Source organism: Rattus norvegicus, chromosome 5 (genome assembly GCF_036323735.1).
Source record: "Rattus norvegicus strain BN/NHsdMcwi chromosome 5, GRCr8, whole genome shotgun sequence".
Taxonomy (NCBI): Eukaryota; Metazoa; Chordata; class Mammalia; order Rodentia; family Muridae; genus Rattus; species Rattus norvegicus.
The window spans coordinates 61,752,336-61,775,103 of record NC_086023.1 but is presented as its reverse complement, the minus strand read 5'-3'; the positions used below and the strand labels follow the sequence as shown (position 1 = coordinate 61,775,103).

The following is a 22,768-nucleotide window of genomic DNA, read 5'->3' as shown; positions in this document are numbered from 1 at the left end:
TCAGCACTGCCCAAACTCATGTCCGCTCTTAAGGGAAAGGAGAATTAGGCAGAGGCAACACCTGGCCAGGCCTGTTGGTCCAGGACTGTAATCCAGGGAAGCTGAGACAGGAGGATGATGCACAGTTAAGTCTGCCTGACTGAAAGATAACTTCAAGGTTAGCCTAGGAACACTGCCCAACTTTTTCAAAGAATTCTTTTAAGTAGAAAACGTGGCTGGCAGTATAGCTGAGTTGTAGAACACTTGTTTAGAATGTGAGAGGCTCTGGACTTAATATCCAGTAACAAAGAAAGAAAGGAGAAGAAAAGAGACGCTCACTGATGATTCGCCATGGCTATGTGACTGGTGCTTGCCTCAAGCTCTGCTCTCAGTTAACATGCAACCCTCTGTCCTTTTTTCTTCAGGGAGCGAGGGGCCACTTCTCTATTTCTTCCACAATTTTATCCGGTTCTCCCTTATTCTCATAAAATATTTTTTTCAATCACACAAACATACTCTCATACTCGTAGCTTTAAAAAATGTTTTTAATGTTTTTTTTCTTACAAGAAAGTGCCAGGATCTTGTTCTAACAGTGTCATTCCCCCACAACTTTTAACTCTTCAGACATTTCTTCTAGGAGTCTGCTTCACATGTCCAAATAGGTGCTACTATTGGTCGATGTTTGCTGAGTGTCATCAATAGACTTCTTGCTATAAAAAGTGAAGATTTAGCTCCCTCACCAATTTCTGCCACTCCACTGCCTTCTGCATGCAATGCCCACAATCCCTGTATCACACCATGCTCTGTTTGCCTTACTAGGATTGTGCAGACATCCGCTCACTGAGGAACATGGAGTGACGAGTGCATACTCCTTACCCCTCCTCTGTCACTCAGTTTCCCCTTTTCTTTGTCTTTTTAGTCTGTTTGGGGATTGAACGAGGACCTCAGACACGCTAGCCAAGTGCTCTAGTGCAATACTCTTGCAGCCCCACTTCTGGCTTTTGTTTTTCTTTTACCTAAGTTTTAAATTTGGGGCTGGAGAGATGGCTCAGTGGTTAAGATCACTGACTGCTCTTCCAGAGGTCCTGAGTTCAATTCCCAGCAACCACATAGTGGCTCACAACCATCTGTAATGGGATCCGATGCCCTCTTCTGGTGTGTCTGAAGACAGCTATAGTATAAAATAAATAAATCTTTAAAAAGAAAGAGTCAGAAGATTAGAACAGGTTACTAGAGTTAGTTTGAGGCCAAGCAGAGTAATTCAGGAGAGACTGAGAGGGAAGCCAGATTGAACCAGTCAGCTTGGAGAGGAGTTTGAACCAGAACAGCTGCACTGAACCAGCCAGCCAGAGTTCAGACAGAACTAAGAAAGGGAGAGCTTATTCAGCAGTAAGTCTCAGAGGCTAAAAGTCTTTCAGGCATAGACTAGACTGTATAGATACTAGGTGCTTCCAGGACTAGGCCTAGGTTAGCAGAGGGAAGCAGTAAGCCTCAGAGAGGACAGTTATTACCGGGAGATTAAAAGTTACATTTACAGGCAACACTAAACTATTGGTTAGAAAAGGAAACACTTCAGTAAAGATGTATTCACAAACCGTGAAAGGAAATTATAAATCCGAAGGATTTCTCATGGCTTCTTCCTATATACAACGACAGTATTTACTTTGCTGAATATTGTGCCAATGGGCAACAGAAAACGTAAAAGGGAAAAGCAATTGCTAAATATTCTCTAAGCTTTACAGAATTGTCCTCTCAGCATGAAAACACTGTACTCTTTGGAATCTTGTGTTTTCTTTTTAACTCTGAAGTACTAAAGTACCTTATTTGTTGGTTTGCTGGTTTGTTTGTTTATACTTATTTAGTGTGTTTCCTGTCTCCCTCTCTCTCCCTTAGAACTGGGGTCACAGATACACATGAGGTGCCCATCTTTGTTACGTGGGTACTAGGAACTACTGGCAAACTGAAACGCCCCAGAACTCTGTTGATACTGTGAATATTTGCTTAGATACATTGGATGTGATAATAGCGTAATAACGAAACTCAAATTCAATATTAAGAGACTAAGCAGCCACACCTCTTTTGAAACTCTGGTTCAAAATCACACAGTGATCGGTTTCTGTCTGGACACTCTGCCACGGAGACACTCCATTGGCTCCGCCACCAGGGGGCAGCATCATCGCCGCGGTCCTAGTCGGCTAAAGACCAAACAGCCCCGGCTTGCGCGCTTCTCTTTGTGGAACTAATTTGTTATATTTGACGTGTATCGTGTTAGAAAAGATATTTGTCATCTATCTGTTCCACTTAAGACTAGAACAAATTTCTTTTCCGCTCGTCGAATTCAAGCTTTTCATCAGACATTTAGTCTCTCGGGAAACCACTGGAGAAAAAAAACCTTTGCTCAGAGTGGGTTCGGCTGCTAAGTAATTTAGGACGCTGGAGGCGATGTGAACGTCCTTCAGCCTTTAAGTCAAACATTTATTTCGTGTCGTCAAAATTTGGTGCCATGGATTCCGGTACATCAGGGGTGTTTGGGTGGGGACCGTGGAGGTAAACGCCTTCTATTCACTGCCATCCTCCCGCCTAGTTGAATTACACGTAGACCTCGAAGGCCTGGATGGGTGATCTGGTACTAGGATAGGAGCCCACGATAGAATGCGAGTCCCATCCCCTGCCTCACCCTCACCCATTCCCCGGCATTCGGCGAGCCCTTGGCGAGAAGCTGGGAAGCGACAGACGTTGGAGACTTGGCGATTCGAGATGCTAACGCCCGCGCAGCCTCAGAGCTGATCTGCCTGGACCTAGGAGTGTAAAGCCATACTTTCCAGGCTCGGCGCGCCCCCTGCAGGCCTGGGCATAGACACTGGTTACATCAGCCACCACAACACTTAAACCAACCCACGCACACGCTAACAGCACACACTGTCACAACTCCAGGACACGCACTCACTCAAACATTCAGCCAGGGTCCTCTCCCGTTCACCCCCTTGCATCCTTAGTTCCACAACAAACTTTATTGACTTCCCCGACTCAAGTTAAGAGTGGAGAGTTCCTTATCCCCAATGCAAAGGCCCCCTCCTCCAATTCTCCCTGCTGTGGTACAAGGATTTGGTCAGACTAGGAGGCATGAAGACAACGCAGGTTCCTTGGTGAGTAGGAAGCCGAGCTGAGCTAAACCCAGCTGGGGTATCCTAACCTGGGGCAATTTTCCCAGGATTCATCCTGAGCCTCACAAAGGCAACTTGGCTTAGTCGAGGCTGAACTGAGTGAGTCAGTCCACGGACTCCACAAATATAGTCAAGCTTACCTCTGTGATCTGCAGGCCTCCATCCCACCCCTACCTCCCAGTCCTCATCCCTACTCTAAATGAATTCTAAACCAATGGCTGGGTATGGATGACTGAAACCAGCTAATACATATTAGAAGAGGAATCATTAGATCGGCTTGCATAAGCTCATGGGGGAGGGGGGGCAACAATGCTGTCTTCACACTGGAGAGACTGAGAACCAGCCGACTGCTCAGTTGACCAGGTTGGGCGTTTCTGCGGCCTCTGCTGGGCAGTGAAAGGCTGGGGAATTCCTAGAGTCTGCCATATTGGAGGAAGGCTGAAGACGCTGAGTTCTCTGGACGCGGGAAAATATCGAGACAGATGGACTCCTTGCAGCCGGGTGCGCATGTAACAAAAGCTTTTCCCAGGATGCTCCTCGGACCTGACCCACCAACGAAGGAAGCTGTCCTGCCCACTAGAGTGGGTCTTTTCCGTTTTATAAATCTAACCAAGAAAATCCCTCCTAGGTATACACAGAGGCTTATCTCAAAGTAGATTCCACATCCAGTCAAGATGAACCGTCACAGCGCCTGTGTCTTTTCCCTCTCTGACATAACAGTGGGCAGTTTCCTTCAACCCCCACTTACCCTCTCCTTCTCTGACTACTCCTCTCCTCTCCAACTGTACCCGTGCATTGGCACATGTGTGTCTCAATACTGGGTATCTTCTTCAGTCACTCGCCACCTTATATTACTTTAAAATTGTGTGTGTGTGTGTGTGTGTGTGTGTGAGAGAGAGAGGGGGGGGGGGCACTAGAAGAGGTGTCACATACCCTAGATCTGGAGGTGCGGACAGTTGTGAGCCCACTAATATGAGTGCTGAGAACTGAACTCCAGTCATCTACAACAGCAGCGAACACTCGTAACCCCTAAGTTACCATCTTATTTTCTGAAACAGGGGCTCCCACTAACCCTGAAATTCACTGGCTAAGCTAGACAAGCTGGCCAGCAAACTCAAAGCATTCACCTGCCTCTGCCCTCCCAAGGCTGGGACCACAGCACTGTACTACCCTACCTGGTTTTTGTGTGGGCGCTGGGGGTGCAAACATATGTCTTCATGCTTGTACAGCAAGCACTTTCCCAACTGAATCATCTCACCAGCTTCCCCCACCCCTGGTCTTTTAATGCTGGCAAGCCTCGAGACTTGGAACTTGGGACCTCCTCTACCTACGCTCCCTCCCTCGGTGATCTCATTGTCTTCAGGCCTTAAATACCACGGGTATGCTTCCAAATATGTGTCTTCAGATAGCATCTTCCCCCTGAACTCCAGACAGCACGCCAACTACTACTTCACATTTCCATGTAAGTATCCAATGTGCAGCTTCAATGTAACCAATCGGAACCCAGCTCCTGGTCCCCCACAGACCCACTTCTTTGCAGTCGTCCACATCTTGATAACTATCCCGTCCGCTGGTTTCTTCTTGCCTCTGCTTTCTCTCACATCCTCTGCTGAACCCCAGTCTGCTGGTTCTACATTCTTTCCAGATCTGAGCTCGTCTCAGAGGCTCCCAACACCACCTGTGTCCCCTGAATTATTGCAATAGCCTCCGGTCACAACTCACACTACTTTGGCTTAGTCTACGTTTAACAGCTATGTGGAATCTTTTAAACATTAAGTCAGACCATGTCAGAATTCTGCTCGTCCCGCCGATGACTCCTCGAGTCACTCAGTGAGGTAGAAACCTTCGATGGCTGACAGCCGTGCAGTGTCACCCTTTATTGTCTGTCCCCTATGCTCTGCTCTTTTGGCCTCTAGGCTCATCCTCACGCTCTTCCTTCATGGCCTTTGAATCTCATTTTCTCTACCAAGAATGCTTTTCCCAAATCTCTGTGTGGCTCTCTCTTTGTTTCTTCATGTCAACTCTGGTGTTATATCATTAAAGGCTCCTTTAACTGCCTGATTTAAAATAACACAGACCCAGTACTCCTACCACTTTTGCCATTTGGGGGTGTGGTATGGGAGGGGCAGGGTCCCACCATGCAGCCCTGGCTGCCCTGGAACTAGGTAACCCTGGCTCTTCCTGCTCGGATTAAAGTCATGTACCACCACACCTAGCCTCTTGCCTTCTTTTTAAAAATATTCTTTGCATGTATGTATGTGTATGTGCATGCATGTGAAGTTACCTAGGGAAGCCAGCAGGGGGAGTCAGATCCCCTGGAGCTGAAGTTAGAGGCAGTTAGTTGTAAGCCACCTGACGTGTGTGTTGGGCTCTTAACTGCTGGGCCATCCCTCCAGTCACCCACTCTTGACTTCTCTATTTTTCTTCGTGGCAGTTGTTGCCATCTGACTATAGATCTTTTTGTCTGTCTCCTTCACTGGACTAGAAACTCTGCAACAACAGGAAGGTTTCTGCTTTGTTCCCCAGTGCTGGGGACAGCCAGGCATAGAGGAGGACTCGATATTACTCTCTGTGTGAATGTGATACAAATCCCTGTGTACTGGTTCTCCATTGTTGCGCTCTTCCCTGCCGATTCTTGGGATCATTCCCAACAGGCACTCAAGATAGATGGTAATGGAGTAATAAAAGTCCACATGGGCTTTGCACTATACTATTGTGTGACTAGGACCTCCGCAGGCGGCAAAGGCATACTCAAAAAGGCTTCGTAAGGAGGCACTATGGCTGCACCTTTTACAGGTGAGGGCAGGCAGCCATTGCACATAAACTAGCGTAGCTTCTCTGCTAGACAAAGTAGACACCAAAGGAACTGCCTGAAAAATGTGCCCGTTTGAAAGGATTCCACGTCTTCATCATCCTGGAGGCCGCCATTTCCTTCTGGCGCTGGTATATCTTAGAGGCCCGTCTGAAAATGAAGACCATTCCTGTTCTCCCTCTTTTTCAACTCTAGAGAATGTCTCCATGAAGCTTGTGGTCAGAGAAAGACGGAAAACCTAACAGGCTAAAGGCTAAGCCACCTTCCTGTGCTTCCCCCTTGACTTCTGAAACATCGTCTAAGGTCTGTTCTCTTACACGTGAGTGTTGTGTACACATCCAGCTAGGGGTGGTGCTGTGGTATAGACAACACCCTCAGGTCACATTGTCACTGGGGAACGACAGTCTGAGTTTCCTACCAAGGCCCTGGGGCAAAGAGCTGTTTGGCTTGACTTGATTTGTTTGGGCTGTGCTTTGCTTTTTGCTTGTTTGTTTTTATGTAAGAGTGTGTGTGTGTGTGTGTGTGTGTGTGTGTGTGTGAGAGAGAGAGAGAGAGAGAGAGTGTGTGTGTGTGAGTGTGAGTGTGTGAGTGTGTGTGTGAGAGTATGTGTGTGTGAGTGTGAGTGTGTGAGAGTGTGTGTGAGTGTGTGTGAGTGTGAGTGTGTGAGTGTGAGAGTGTGTGTGAGTGTGAGTGTGTGAGTGTGAGTGTGTGTGAGTGTGAGTGTGTGAGAGTGTGAGAGTGTGTGTGAGTGTGTGAGTGTGAGTGTGTGTGAGTGTGAGTGTGTATGAGTGTATGTGAGTGTGAGTGTGTGAGTGTGTGTGTGTGAGAGAGTGTGAGTGTGTGAGTGTGTGAGTGTGAGTGTGTGTGGGTGTGAGTGTGTATGAGTGTGTGTGAGTGTGTGTGAGTGTGAGTGTGTGTGAGTGTGAGTGTGTGTGAGTGTATGTGTGTGAGTGTGAGTGTGTGTGTGTGTGTGTGTGTGTGTGTGTGTGTGCAGGTGCTTCAGAGGCCAGAGCTTAGGTTACGGGTGGTTGTGGCCTCCCCATGTGGGTACAGGGAACCAAACCCAGGTCCTCTGCAACAGTAGCATCACTCTTAACCAGGAAGCCACTCCTCCAGCCCCATGCAGGCTGCTCCTCCTTTCAGAGGCAGAAGTCCATGAAACCAAGGACCAAGATAGCAGGACATTAAGTGTCAGTGAGAAGAACTAGACGAAGTCATATTTCTGTCCCTGGGAAGAGAGGTGACATCCCGAGATGACTATAAGATTATCAGTCCAAACCAGGCTCTAGAAACCCTAAATCTTTTGAGAAAGGTGGTAAGAGGCTTTCTGGTAAATCAGGTCTTTCAGTCACAAGGATAGGACCAAGTCTCTTAGGAAGGCTGGTTTATTACAGAGGCCTTAGAAAATAGCATAAGGGGGCTGGAGAGGTGGCTCAGCGGTTAAGAGCACTGACTGCTCTTCCAGAGGTCCTGAGTTCAAATCCCAGCAACAACATGGTGGCTCACAATCATCTGTAATGCGATCTGATGCCCTCTTCTGGTTTCTGAAGACAACTACAGTGTACTTATATATAATAAATAAATCTTTAGAAGAAGAAGAAGAGGAGGAAGAGGAGGAGGAGGGGGAGGAAGAGGGGGAGGAGGAGGAGGAAGAAGAAGAAGAAGAAGAAGAAGAAGAAGAAGAAGAAGAAGAAGAAGAAGAAGAAGAAGAAGAAGAAGAACAAGAAGAAGAAGAAGAACAAGAACAAGAAGAACAAGAAGAACAAGAACAAGAAGAACAAGAAGAACAAGAACAAGAAGAACAAGAAGAACAAGAAGAACAAGAAGAACAAGAAGAAGAAGAATTTAAAAGAAAGTGGGGTTGCGGATTTAGCTCAGCGGTAGAGTGCTTGCCTAGCAAGCGCAAGGCCCTGGGTTTGGTCCCCAGCTCCAAAAAAAAAAAAAAGAAAAGGAAAAAAAAAGAAAAAGAAAAAAGAAAATAGCGTAAGACCTGCCTACAACATAGATAGGAGCAATGGTCTCTGCCCACTGCCTGCTCCCCATGGGGCGTCTACTCTACTTGGCACCTCTGCCAATCCACTATGCTCTGTCTGTGTCTCCTGGTCCTTCCAGAGAGAGTGCAAGGACCAGACCGGGGAGAAGGGATGGTTTCAAACAGAGATCCTGGTGTCAAGTCCTGTGTGTCACTGGTGATGTTCTAAGGGACTGCGACACTTGTATATCCTCCCCATTTCCTGGGTCTCCTCTCCCCACACAGAAAAATTATCTACATACTGATATGTACAAGCAACCAATCCCAGGATTGGGACCCATTCTGGGGATCTACTTTCTACAGTCTCTTCTGTAAAGTTTACAGTATCCCTGGAGATTCCGACGGAAAATGGGTGGTGTGCTATAAGGATAGGAAAGTCAAACACTTCCCACTCTCCACTCACTACTCAGGGCTTGGGTGACCTCTGATTACCAAAATGGAGACTCTTCCCACCCCAGATTGTTAGTGTCAGTGCTAAAGGGTCATGGGAACCCCTGCATATATAGACCATTGGTCAGAAGCACAAGCCACAACCCAAGCCTGTGACAAGCATCTGAACCTGGTAGCAACATTTGGGGACTGAGCCCTATGGCTGTTGGGACAATGGTGCCTTCAACTAAGAGGCCACAGGTGGTGATGTCAGGGGCGGCAGGAGGCCACAGCTCAACATAAGCCCCTCCTGGACTGAAGAGTTCCCTTCCCCACGGGGGCCTCCACTCAGGCAAAACTGATGTTTGAGTGTACTGCAAGGAATTCCAAGATGACCAAGTGATGCAAAATTGGAGCTTAGCAAAATTGGAGGTTATTAAGTACTTAGGCAAAGGACCAAAATGGAAAAGGCATGGGTTCCTTGCATGTGATAAGAGCTTTCTCGCCTAGGTTGAGCATGACTCTGGAGACTAGAGTCCCTGGCGATCACTAGCCACTGAAGCACCTAGATCCTTCCTTTGTCTCAAGAACTGGAGAAGAGATTCCATGGGAAACAAATGGTGAGTTTTTAGAAGGGAGGAGAAGGGCTTGGGGGAGGAAAACAAGTGGCACTCCCATGCAGCTGGAGGGTCACCACGGAGGGCCTTTGTCTAAAGGTTAATAAGACTCTACTAAGTTGAGGCATAGGAAAGCGAGTTGGTTGGTCCAGCTGGTCTACCTGGACTGATGGTTGATGACCGTATGCCTCTGCATCCTCGTGACTGCACTGGAGTTTTGGAGACAGCTTCAAAGCCAATGACAGCTCTGATCATGAACAGAATCCAGGAGCCTATACCCATTAGATTACTATGTAAAAGGAAAAGAAGAATAATAAGAAACCATAGCACAAAACAACACCTAAACCTTTCTGTCATATAGGCCCCTGGCTAAGACAGAACTCACGACAGAACTAAGGACATTTCTGCCTTCTGGCCAAGACAGAATTAGTTGTGGAGACATGAAGCAGGAGTTACTCATTTTCATGACAAGCTTCCTGTTTCTCTTATCATCAGAGTAATAATAGAAAAGGACAGAACACATCCCAAGGGACCCACGTGGTGTCACTCTTAGGCGTCTCTCCAATACGTGTGTGCCTGAGCATATGTGTGTGCATGCTGTGTGTGTGTGTGTGTGTGTGTGTGTGTGTGTGTGTTCCAATGTGATCCTGTGTGGTCCTAAATCACATTCTTAAAAGAGATGTAATTTACAACAGTGTTCAAAATTAAGCAAAGCTTAAAATTTAAGTCAATTGTATGTGCATATTTATTCTCTTGAAGAACTTCCCTGTGTTAATGCAAATGTCAGGTGATTCTATCAGATGTGTTTCGATGTTGTACTTGGGGGAGGGGTGAGAGAATAATACTGATATTAGAACTCAGGGTTACAAGCATTCTGAGCAAGTTCATTTGTTGCTTTGAGCCCCTCTCTCGGGCCCTCATTAGGGCAACACTACCTCTTTGCTTTAGCGGTTATGCTGAAGTTTCTTCATTCAGCCAGCAGGACAGGCAAGCTAGATTGTGGGGTAAAGGGCTCATTTCCCTGCTTTACATCCCCTTAGTTTTCTCTGTCTTTCCATCCTGCCTCTCATATGGCTGAATTAATTTGCTAGAACAATTCATAAAACTTAGGAAAACACACTTACTGTTCATGATAAAGGATATTACAAAGATGTCTTAGTTACTGTTCTAAGGCTGTGAAGGGACACCATGACCAAGGCAACTCTTACAAAAGGAAGCATTTAACTGGGTGATTGATTAAAGTTTCAGAGGTTTGATCCATAATCATCAAGGTGGGGAGCATGGCCGTGGGCAGGCAGGCACTAGAACAGAAGTTGGGAGCTCTATCCTGATCTATATAAGCAGAGAGAAACTGCGGCATCAGGCCTGGCTTGGGCTTGTGAAGCCTCAAAGCCTACTCCCAGTGACACACTTGTTTCCAACAAGACCACACCTCCCGATCCTTCTCAAGTAGTGCCACTCCCTGTTGACTAAGCATTCAAATACATGAGCCTATGAGGGTCATTCCTATTCAAACCACCATAAAGGGCTACAGAGAGGGTCTTGAAAGAGACCTTCACAGGTATGTGAGAAGGAGCACAGAGCCTCTGCTTCCTTACCAGGAACCCTAACTTCCTATGAAAACCTACTTTGGTCCTTTTGAAGTTCCACTATGTGGCCATAACTGATGACGTTCTTGCTATAGGTTTATCAACTTACCCTGCCTCTGGTCTCTCTTGGGTGAAAGAGGCTGGCATTCCCAACTTTTTTATCCCTTCTCCTCAATATAAAAGACTCTCATTACTACTGAGAGTTCAAGGGTTTTAGTAACTATTTGCTGGTGGGGAGGGGGCACCAGAAAAAACAATTCTAAAAACTATTTTGTTACTATTTCCTTGTGTGTATGTGTCTGCAGAGGTCTGCAGAGGGGATGAGATCCTCTGGAGCTGGAGTTACAGGTTGTCATGATGTGGGTACAGAGAATAAAATTCAGGTCCTCATCAAGAACAATACATGCTCTTAACCACAGAGCCATCTCTCCAGTCCCAAGTTTATATTTCAAATGACGGCTCACAAAGCTACACGTGGCTGTGTACACTGAGATCACAGCCAGCCTGATCTACATAGGGTGTTCCAGAATAGTGAGGACTACATAGAGAGACCATGTCTCAAACAATTAAAAAATAATAAAAGGATTTTAATAAAACATTCATTTGAGAGGTAATGAAATATGGATTAAAAAGCTTTGGTGGAATAATGTGGTACCACCAGGTCTGACTACAGTGAGGTTCATTACTTTCCTGGCCACAGAGTAGGTGGGTGGTGCTGATTCTCACCTCTGCCATGTGCTATGTACTCCGTGCTGCGTGCCATGCCCAGTAAATAGTTGGCACAGGCATGGTGGGCGGGTGGTACTAGCTGTGCAATTGTGTTCTCTGGGCCTCATTGTCTGTATGTTTAAAACATGATCACGGGGCTGGGGATTTAGCTCAGTGGTAGAGCGCTTACCTAGGAAGCGCAAGGCCCTGGGTTCGGTCCCCAGCTCCGAAAAGAACCAAAAAAAAAAAAACATGATCACGCTTTTTCCCCTGCCGCCGCCAAGTTCCGCGGAGGCGGAAGCTCGGGTGCGTTCAAGATTCGGAGTCACCCGTAATCCACCGCCATGGCCGAGGAAGGCATAGCTGCTGGAGGTGTAATGGACGCCAACACTGCTCTACAAGAGGTGCTGAAGACCGCCCTCATCCACGATGGCCTAGCACGTGGCATATGGGAAGCTGCCAAAGCCTTAGACAAGCGCCAAGCCCATCTCTGTGTGCTTGCATCCAACTATGATGAGCCCATGTATGTCAAGCTGGTGGAGGCACTCTGTGCTGAGCACCAGGTCAACCTCATAAAAGTTGATGACAACAAGAAACTAGGGGAATGGGTAGGCCTCTGTAAAATCGATCGAAAGGGGAAACCACGGAAAGTAGTTGGTTGCAGTTGCGTTGTGGTTAAGGACTATGGCAAAGAATCTCAGGCCAAGGATGTCATCAAGGAGTACTTCAAATGCAAGAAATGAATAAATAAAATTTTGGCTCAAAAAAAAAAAAAAAACAAAAAAACATGATCACAATACAACAAGTACGTGTCATAGGATGCCTGGGAATGTTATGCAAGGTATGGTTAGCAGAGGAATTGATCCAGAGCACAGAAGACAGACAGTCAGAATGCTATTGTTATTGTTGTCATTAATACATGGAAATTGATAAATGTGAGAACTATAGGGTTGACTTAGGGGGTAAAGACACTCACTGTCAAGTCTGGTGTCTTAGTTAGGATTTTACTGCTGTGAACCAAAATCATGACCAAGGTAACTCTTATAAGTATGACATTTAATTGGGGCTGGCTTACAGGTTCAGAGGTTCAGTCCATTATCATCAAGGCAGGAAGCATGGCAGTGTCCAGCCTGAGAGTTCCACGTTTTGTTCTGAAGTCTGCTAGCAGAAGCTGGCTTCCAGCAGCTAGGATGAGGGTATTAAAGCCCACGCCCACAGTGACACACCCATGCCAACAGGCCACACCTACTCCAACAAGGCCACATGTCCTAATAGTACCACTCCCTATGTCGAGCATATACAAACCATCACACATGGTGACTTGAGTTTGACTCTTGGGATCTCCAACAGTGGTGAAAGAGAACCAGCACCCTCAGAGTTAACCTCTGACCTCCAGTCCTGTACTGTGATATGCGCCCACACCCTCCCAAGCACGCAAAAAATAAGTGTGATTTTTAAGCTGTTTTAAAGTTTCTCCCCTGGTGAGAAAAGGGAGTCAATGGCTTGAGAGACGGCTCTGACAGTGAAGGGCTTGGTATGAAGCAAGAGGGTCTGAATTTGGATCCCCAGAAGCCACCTTAAAAAGTAGGCACACAGTAGCACACACCTGTAATCTTGGAGCTTGGGGAAGCAGAGACAAAGGGGAGACTGAAGCTCACAGCTGGTCACAGCTGGTATTGGCAAATCAGTGAGCTCCAGGTTCAGTGAGAGACCCTGTCTCCAAAACTAAGGTGTGGAGTCATGGAAGAGGCACCTGATATCAACCTCTGGCCTCTGCATGGTGTGCACACAAACATGGGTGTTTCCATCCAACACACACATACGGAGGACCCCGAGTGTGCGTACAGAGGTCTGGGTGGTTACCCCATATTTTAGCTGTTCTTTCGGAGTCTTCTCTTCTGGTCTTTCTCACAGGGATGGGAAATCACTTATTCCTTCCCCAACTGTTAATTCCTTGAAATGGAGGGATTTGTCTCAGAAGAAGCTGGCCAGCCCCTCTCCTCAGAAATCCCCTCTGGGTTCCCAGGACTGGGAGAAGGGAAAAATGGAGGGACTGTTCCAGCCCATGCTCCCTCCAGCTGCTCCTCTGACCTAGGCATTGACTTTGAGAAAATGAGCAACGCCTGCAGATCCAGGTGGCTGACTCACAGGTACCTGAGTTGTGGGCTAGGGGCCCTGGACCCTCTCCTTAGGAACCTTCCCTCCCGGCTCTGCCTGTTCCAAGAGAGGGACTGGTCCCCAGATGGTTGGAAGACACTGTGATGAGGAGAGGCCATCCAGGCTCTCACAGTACCATGGAGCTGGCTTCAAAACTGTCCTCATCAGAAAGAAGAAAGTAGTGAGGGTGTAGAGAAGCCCACTGGGCTCTAACTCTATCCCGGCTAATGCCACCATCCAGAGGACAACTCGAGCCCTCCCTGGAACTGACAGGACAAAGATTTATTTTTTTCCCAAAACTGTTGCAGTTCTCAGAGCTAAAGCCAAAGAAAGCAGAGGGTGAAGACTCCTAGTGGGGGGAAGAAGGAAGCCAAGGTCATGTTTTGCCAGAAAAAAAGGGGGGCAGAGGGGGATAAAGGGGAAGACCCAGAATAGGCCATTGAAGGGGAATTTTTTGGACAGAAAGTGAAAGCTCAAGGCATAAATTGGAGCTGGTGGCAGCCTTGCACAGGCTCGCACGGGTTCACTCGGGCTCACTTGCTCTGGCTCCTGAACCCCTTCGCTCCACACTAGGACGCCGAGTACTTTCCATCACTCCCCCTGTGAACCCGCCGGAGCCTTGGCCTCTCAGATTGGTGCACGCGCAGTCTCTCAGGCTCATTCATTCTCTGTGGCCTGCCTCAGAGCACCTGCCATGGCATCCCGTGTGACCCCACTACTGGCCTTCAGCCTGCTGGTTCTCTGGACCTTCTCAGGTAAGGCTTGGGAGGTAACTAAGGTGGGGGCCACAGTGACCTGTGGACGATGTCTAGATCTTGGACTGTTACAGTGGTCATGAAAGACCCTGCAAGTCCAGAGTCAGTGGATCTAGGGGCTCCCTATGTCGTCTGTGCGTGCCGGTCAGTGAGTGTGCCTGTATCCCTGAATTCCAATGTGACTCAGCTCTGGTACATCCTGGGGCTTATGGCTGTTCCCCTCTCTGTGGGTTCCATGTCCTGATGCCTCAGCTTCCAGGCAGCAGAAGGAAGGAACGGTATAACTTCCCCGAGGGACCTAAGGCTATAATACAATTAAGTGGGTGGAATGTTTGCCTTGCCTGTGTGAAACCCCGGTTTCAATCCCGCCACTGGGGTTGTGGGGGTGAGAGCTTTGCCGTGTCTTTGATTCAGTCTGAGAGAACAAGAGAACTGAAGACATGCTTAGCAATGTGTTCCCCTTCTGGGTGTCGCTTTTTAGGGGCCTTGTTTGTTGGTTTGGTTTGGTTTTTTGAGAAAGGGTCTGTCGATGTTGCCCAGGCTAGCCTCGATCTCCTGGGCTCAAGCGATCTTCCGGCTCAGTTTCCCTCCCGGCAGCTGGGGCTCCAGGTACGGCGGCCATATGCTGTCTACGTAGTAGTTTGTATGCGCGGAGGAGTCTCAGCACCCTGACCGCCATTAGCTCTCCATTTGCTAAAACCGAGAAAACCTGGGGAAGGGGGTATGGCCAGAGCGGCATCTGGGGTCCATAAAGAAATGGCTTAGAAGGGTGCAGTGTGTTCACCAGCCAGTAGAGCCGCAGTAGTACACAAGGCTGAATGTCGGGTCCAGCAATCACACCGAGAGAGACGCTGTTAAAGCCACTTAGGGCTGTGGCCTCCCTTCCTCACGGTCTCCGTGTCCTCTCCCCTTCCTTCTCTTATCTCAGCCCCAGCTCTGGGGGGTGCTAACGATGCGGAAGACTGCTGCCTGTCTGTGACCCAGCGCCCCATCCCTGGTAACATCGTGAAAGCCTTCCGCTACCTTCTTATCCAAGATGGCTGCAGGGTGCCTGCTGTTGTGTGAGTTGCTTATGGGAGGAATGTCTGGTCCTATCCCCTCATGAGCCCTTGCTCATACCATCATGGCTTTAACCTTGGGCTCATGGCCAAGCCCACTTTTCATGGAAGCCCCTGACACGGGTCCCTACACATAGTCTCCAAGCCTCTGCTCCTTACCCTAGAGCCTTCTAGGAAACTGGGTTCTAGGGCTTTATTGTCTCTGACTTCTGGCTACAGGTTCACCACACTAAGGGGCTACCAGCTCTGTGCACCTCTAGACCAGCCCTGGGTAGAACGCATCATCCGAAGACTGAAGAAGTCTTCCTCCAAGGCAAGCCTGATCCTCCTCAGCCCCGTTTCCACCCTCCAAACCCTGAGATTCCAGCCCATGACCCTGCCTCTCCTCCTTTTCCTTAGAGCAAAGGCGGCAGCACCAAAAGGGGCCCTGTGTCTTGAGTGAAGAGATGTGACTCACTCTGGCCCAGGAAACCAAGGACCAGAAGAGAGGACCAAGCCTCCCGATCTGCCCGAGACCTGACCTAGCCCAGTCTGTGCCTAGAGAGTCGGTGTGAACGTGAGTGTGAGCATGACAGTTTGTGTGGCTAGAACATCGCCTCTCCACGGCCAGACTGCAGTGCTTCCAATAAAGCTTGGTACTGTGGATCTGTCTGCCGGCTGTCTGTTCTCTCTCGACCCAGGAGGACAGGAATAAGAAAGGAGGAGGAGGAATGGCAGGATATATTCCCACCCTGAGTTCTGAGCAAGCTGTTCCCCAGACTCCTCCGAACCCCCCGATGCTCCCAGAGCCAGCCCCGCAATTAAGGACCTAGCTCAGGTCTCCCCATGTGCCTTACACTCTGTTCAGCCACACAAAGCTCGTATCAGTTTGCAAAGTTCACAAGACGCCTCAGACCTTCTGTGAGGCGTTTAAGCATCCAGGTGTCTCGGGGATGAGGAGTAGGGGAGCTTCGGTGAGGATAAGAGGGTGGGCAGAAGGCATGGCTCCACTCTCTAGGAGAAATTCTCAATCACCTCCCCCACGCCCCAGCCCACCCCACCCTCATCCCCAAGTTACTCCCTCTAACACTCTTCTCCGTCCTCTGCCCTACTGGCTTCCCTTCCGGGTCTGCATGTTCCCTCCTCCAGGAAATCATCCCTGACTCAGACTGGGTTAGGTAGCTTTGCTTCCTCCCAGATTCCCATGGCTCTGTACCCTTTCCTCTCCTACACACCACCCACCTACTGTGTGGACACGCACTCACGCATGCACACACGCACACACACACACAGAGCGTTAACCTATTTTTTTAGTTTGTCCTTCTCCCCGAACAAGGGTCATATCTGTGTTGGTTTCCAACAGATCACCTGGCACAATAGGGAGTCAATAAATATTTGCTTAGAGAATGAACAAATATGTGAGGGGATCAGCAGCCGTGGGGATAGCCATCTTCTATTCCGTTCATTTTAAATCTGACCTCTAGACCAGTTTCCCATCTTAGATAGTCTGAGCAGGGTTCAGCCCCATCAGAGCAATCCTACTGCCAGACCTAATAAGAAACTGATGGGAGCCATGGATCAGGGAAGGAAAACAGGCCCAGAGGGTAGAAGAAGGACCAGTCAGGGAGGCTTGCACGGCTCATCTTGGAAATGCCTTCAGTACACACAGGCTCTGGGACTATAGGCAACACTGAGTCTTAGGGAATGAGTCTCCTGGGCCTGGAGGACAAAGCCCCATGTCTCTTGGAACAGCCCAAGGCATGCTCTGTGCTTGGGAAGCTTCCTAGGTGTGACCTCCGAGGGCCTGTCTAGTGGGAATGGCAAGTCTGAGTCGTTAAGGTCAGTAGACGGTCAGGTTCTCTTTCCCTTGTCTGGGCAAGTCTTTAAAAGGAAGTTGTAAAGGTATTGTGTTCCCCCATCCCTCTCCAGCTCTCAGGTCTCCCTGCCTTTGCTGTCCCAGACAGGTGTTCAAACATCCAGGTGTCTGAGAGCTCGAGTGTCAGTGGAGAGGTGGCAGGAGGGAGTTACAATGGGCTGAAGAGAAGGGGCATAGAGCCTAGAGCTACAGGGGTGGGGGTGGGAGTGGGGGGTGGCCTCTTCCTCTTCTCCCACAGACAGGTGTCCAAAGCCTCAAGTATCTCAAGTCTCAGAGTCACAGAGGGTGGGACGGATAAGGATGGTTTCCCAGAACAGTTGCTATGGCTAGAAAATTGTTTCTACCTCTTGTGGGAAATCACCCACCATCCACCCATCCACGAATGCACTTACCCGGCTGACTCCATCCATCTACCACCCCCATGCCCACTTCCCCTAAACCAATCCATTAATCCTTCTGTAAAGTCAGTCAGCCGTGGACAACTCTGCCTCCCACAGACGAAAGATAGAGACATATGAGGCAGAAGATGTTGCCTCAGATCTTGCTCATGTCCCAGGGGAACCAAGAAGTCAGCTTGCTTTCAAAGCAGACATAAACCCTCCCTCTGGTGCCTCCAGCCTCAGAGAAATATAAAGAATAGAAGAGGCGAGCATGGGGGCCCTGCCCAAGGCGCTACCAGGACAAGAGGCCCTGGGACATTATTATCTCCATGGCAAGACTGGATCTCAGTGTCTGGACCTGTGTCACAACCCAGTCTCTACCCTATCACTGAGGGACTCTGGGCAAGTTCCTTCAACATTCTCCAGCCCAGAATTTCTGTGCCGTGTGTCTGATAGCAGGAAAGGATGGAGTTTTGAGTTTTTCCAAAGACTTAACTCCTGGTTCTTCAGATCTCAGATTAAGCCTCCAGCCTTGTACAGGCTCCCCCAACATCCAACATATCCAGAAACGCTCCCACTTCTTAGCTCTCCAGGGGCCATTGTCTGGAAGCAAAGGGAAAGCCAATGCTAAGGAAGAAAGAAAATCTAGGAGCCAGTGGCACGTCTTACCTCATGCAGTCTCCTGCTTGACTAGGAAGTTAGAAGTGTAGGGAGTGAACACCCCATTAGAAACAGGAATGCAACGGCCCTCCCCGCTCCTTAGCCTCCACCTTAGCTTCTTCTGGTTCCTACGCCTGAGCTGCAATGACCTCTCCTTTAGCACTGGATCTTACTCTCTCATCTCTCCAGCAATTGGGGGCTTGACTCTTCCTGCTCAAACACTCTCAGCACAGTGGGTCCGTCTGTCTCCAGTCTCCCTAGAACAAGGATTACAACTCCACTGATTCCCAAGTTCTGCTTGCCTGTCTCTGACAATGGCAAAGATTCTAGTTCTCTGACAGGTAGCATGGACTCCTAGCTCCCAAGACAGAATAGGAGACCTGTTGTACACCTCCACACGGACCCTTCCTTCCTGGGCACACAGAACCAACTACAGGCTCAAGGCATAACATGGGTTGATCTACTGCCCTAAAGACTCATGGTCCCTGAAGCTAATTTCCCCCTACTATCCCTGCTCAGGGAGCTCCAGCCTTTTCGGACAAATTTTCTTGCCATTAATGTCTGCTGAGAATTCTCAGGGGGCGAGATCGGGCCTTATCCATCTCCACTATCAGCATCTCTTTACTTGGCTGGCACAGAATAAATCCCAACATTTTAGTTAAGAAACAAAAAACCAAAAACAAATCGAGAATAGTCCTTTCCTAACGCATGTGCATGCACACACACAGATACAAAGAACACCCGGCACACAGCACACAGCACACAGCACACAGCACACAGCACACAGCACACAGCACACAGCACACAGCACACAGCACACAGCACACAGCACACGGAACACGGAACACGGAACACCGAGCACACATCCAGTTCTCAAGGCATTTGCGGCTGCCTCTGTTGTGGAATTGAGTGTTTGGCTAGAGTCAACCCCATAAGGTTTTGATAATCCGATTTCAAGTTCTCGGCAAGCCCCCACCCCATGCCACCCCCTTCTACCCTCCGGGAAATTCAGAATCAGCAGAACATCTTGGAAATAGTCTCATAAAGGAGCAAGATTTCCAACTGGGGAGTTTTCTCCAAAAACAGGCGTTTCTGTAGACACCAACCTCCTGGGATGCCCTCTTCCCCGGACTTTGTCTATGTGGATGAACGCGGTTCCGTAGTAATAGCTAATCCTCTGTGGGAGCTTCCTAGGTGCTGGGCACTGCTGAAAGCACTATGACCAATCTCGTGCCATAGGCCGGAAAAATGAGGCACAGAAGGGAGCTAAGTTGCCCAAGCTAGACAGCTAAGAAAATGTCAGACGTAGGGTTCTAGTGGGGCAGGTCTACTGCATTTATGAGTTGGTCCATCCCAAGACGAAAACAGAGAACAGTAGGGTGGGGCCAGATCTGAAGGTCTAACCACTACTTTCACGCGGTGAGCATATAACAGTCTCCAAGTCCAGGCCTTCATCTGCGTTATATCATTGCGTCCTCAAATAACCCATGAGGTAGGTATCATTCCTGCCATTTTACTTATAAGGAAATTATGGGATGGTGAAGGGGCGCGACCTCTCAAATCCACAAAAGCCGGAAGCAGCGAGCCAGGGCTGAAGCCCACGTGGGCCTGTTCAGTAGTACTTGAACTGAGGGCCAGAGGGCTGTGATTGATGTCTAGTTGGGGTGGGAAGACCTGAAGTGGGAGAAACAAGAAGTGAGTCTGAAAGACCCAGGCAGTGCTTGAACTCAGAAATAGAAATGGCCCCTGGAGAGCATCCAGCCTCTTGACACTGTCCAGCCAAAGACGAAGGGTAGTGAGATTCTCCAGGGCTTCAAAGAGGAAATCTGCCCGGGCCTCAGCTTTCCTAACGTCAGCACAATGGAATGTGGGACTAGAAGGCAGTGTTTGCCTTCCCCTTATTCCCAAGGCCAGGACCTGGTGAGGCTAAAGGCAGAGGGGAATGGAAGAGCGGGATTAGGGAGCCAGAGGACTAGGGGGTTCTGTGTGTGTGGTTTCTAAGGGGCAGGGCAGCCCACTGGTAGAACAGGGGTGCTAACCTCAGTGCTAACCTGCCAGGACCTGGTCTGAAGGCTAAAGCATTTATCCATGTCAGTGGACTGGTAATGTCTCCTGGATGACATGGTCCTACGAGGACCACTTCTACTTCCTGAAGAACAGTTTCAAGCAGGCAGGCAGAGGGTGGTATGCAGGAATTGCCTCTGAGTACCAGGGAGACCTTACCATTTCTGTGCCTAGGACCTTGGACTCTTTGCTTTGGCTCCAGTGGGAAGAAAACATGAGCCATCCTGGCCTCCAACCTGGTTGCCATGGGATACCTTTAAGACAAGATTCAGTGATGGTAGAGTTGTAAGTCACTTAGACCCCAGTGCTTTGGATCTCAGACTCTCCATACCTGGAAGTCTGAGCCTGTTTTCATCATCACCCCCAACACTATCACCTCAGGCCCATCAGGCAGTCATTTCAAGCATCCTTCCCAAAAGGAAGTCGGCCTCTCTTGTCAGGATCCCAGTACTGTAAAGATCAGCAGTGTAAGGACACTCGCCCTTGACAAGAAGTCCCGGCTCCTATTGTACCCTCATCCATGACAGCACCACCATTAACATCACATTCTTGTCATTGTCACCAGGCCACCACTTCCCTCAGAAATCCTCTCAGCATCAGGAGCACACAAGTCAGGGACAAGGAGGGACAGAAATTCTGTTCCACTCCAAGGCCACCACGTTAGAGCCCACATACATGATGCTTCCCAGTGTGGAAGTGCTGTGGGTCAGGGTATGACTCTCCATTAAGTAGGGCCTCCAGGAGTCTCAAAGCTGTCATCACAGAGGGTCCCACCAAACCTCTTCATTTTAGTAGTGCTTTGCCACTGGCTGCAACCCACCATATGCCAAGCTCTGTTCTGATTGCTGGCAACCCAATAACACACTAGATGGATATAGTCTCAGGCTTCATGGAGAGCATCCTGCTCTTAGAAGGCAAGTGAATGTATCATTAGGACTCTTACATGCAGGCCACTGATGCTCACTGACAGAAGTGGGGATGGGAAGGCCCCAGGAAGATGAGAGCACAGGAGGAGCACTCTCCAGTCATGCATGACAGCTAGGACAAGCACAGGCAGCTCTCTGGGACAGCATGGTGCCTTGACTGGGCTCCAGGAATAGTTTTAGACAAAAGATAAAGAGTCCCTGGGGTGAGCATGGATGGTCACACACATCCCATTTGTCTTATTCTTGATCTACATTCAAAGAACTAAAATCCAGTGAATTCTCGCCCGCAGGAAGGAGCTTCCGGGACTATCCACATGGGCCTCTTCTGTTGTTCTTCCCAGGACGGAGCAGGTCACTGATGACATATTAGGTCCAGAGGGTGGCCGAGAGGTAGATACATGTAAGGAATATGGAACTTGCACTTAAGTACGGGACTGGAATGTTTGCCCTCAGGATTATGAGACCCTTTAACAGATTACGATAGGAATTCGAGTAGGAAGAGGAAAAGAACAAGGTTCGGGTGGGAACTGCCCTTCCCTTGCTCTCTATGGCTCCAGTATGGTTTCCCATGAAACTCATGTAGAAATATGACCCTCCTGGACAGATGAGAAGGCCGAAACCACCAAATCACAACGTTAAGAGGAGAAGTCCGTGTGAAGTGATTAGGGTTGGGTAAAGTCATCAAGGTTAGGCCCCATGATGGAATTCTAGTGGCTTTGTAGGAGGCTGAGAGACCAGAGGGATCTGTGTCTGTTATTATGTGATACCTTGCTATCACCATGGGACTTTTGTAATAAGAAAGCCATCACCGGATGTGGACCCTTAGTCTGGGACAAGAACCATAAGCCACAAAAAAACTTCCTTTCTTCACAATGTAACCAGCATGTGACAGTGTGTTATTAGCCACAGAGAGTGAATTGACACCCATTTCATAGTGGGACTTCCAAGATGCAAAGAGTCCAAACTCAAATTCAACCTTCAAGGTGTTCTGAAAGCATATTTTTTCAAGATAGGAAGTCACTCTGTTAGTTTGGTGTGGTGTTTTCAAATAGATGGACCAGGGCAATAGCTTAGAGGTAGTACACACACTTATCCCCAGAGTTGGATAGATAACAGATTAGATAGATTGATTGATTGATAGATAAATAGATAGATAGATAGATAGATAGATAGATAGATAGATAGATAGATAGATGATCAATAGATAATAGGTTGATAGATGATTGAGAGATCCTCCACTGGTACAGATAGCCAACCTACCATCTGTCAACTCTGTAATAACAGCTTTGATTGCCCTGTAAGGTGGACATTATTTCTGTCACCACTTCTGCCCCTTCCAAAACAGAGTCTCTGATAGCCCTGCTCCTTTTCACTGAGTCTGGCTTCCTATTCATGGGCCTTGAAAGGTACTTCCGATTAGCAAAGCCTGTGCTATGTCTGCGTCTCGTTGCAGAAGGAGCTGGAGAAACAAGTGCAGGAACCTTTGGGTTCTATGGTGCAAAACAAGCTGTAGCAGTAACCAAGGCTAACAAAGCAGGACATTCCTCAAACTCAAGCATCACTGTCTGTTGGCAGTGAGACAGAGAAATGCCTCAGCAGTCGGCTATCCAACATGGATACACGACCCTATCTTCCCCATCCCT

General features: G+C 48.6%; 2 protein-coding genes and 1 long non-coding RNA gene across 7 annotated transcripts in view; 2 read left to right on the top strand and 1 right to left on the bottom strand.

The window, feature by feature from the left end:
- The first annotated feature begins 11,519 nt into the window (after nt 1-11,519).
- Nucleotides 11,520-12,049, top strand: LOC689481 (similar to ribosomal protein S12). The gene has a single exon (XM_039110970.2). The coding sequence runs from the start codon at nt 11,615-11,617 to the stop codon at nt 12,011-12,013; it is 399 nt and encodes a 132-aa protein (XP_038966898.1). The 5' UTR covers nt 11,520-11,614; the 3' UTR covers nt 12,014-12,049.
- Nucleotides 12,050-13,939: 1,890 nt separating this feature from the next.
- On the top strand, nt 13,940-15,884 carry Ccl19 (C-C motif chemokine ligand 19). Its single transcript, NM_001108661.1, has 4 exons — nt 13,940-14,182; nt 15,111-15,243; nt 15,460-15,553; nt 15,640-15,884. The coding sequence occupies exons 1-4, from the start codon at nt 14,122-14,124 to the stop codon at nt 15,676-15,678; spliced, it is 327 nt and encodes a 108-aa protein (NP_001102131.1). The 5' UTR covers nt 13,940-14,121; the 3' UTR covers nt 15,679-15,884.
- Nucleotides 15,885-19,446: 3,562 nt separating this feature from the next.
- Nucleotides 19,447-22,768, bottom strand: part of LOC102547621 (uncharacterized) — a 14,626-nt gene continuing 11,304 nt past the window's right edge. For all 5 annotated transcript variants that reach the window (XR_010066509.1, XR_010066506.1, XR_010066508.1 and 2 more), the window contains 2 exons: nt 20,359-20,453; nt 19,447-19,809 (listed from right to left, as the gene is read on the bottom strand). This is a non-coding gene — a long non-coding RNA (uncharacterized LOC102547621). The remainder of the gene's footprint in view (nt 19,810-20,358; nt 20,454-22,768) is intronic.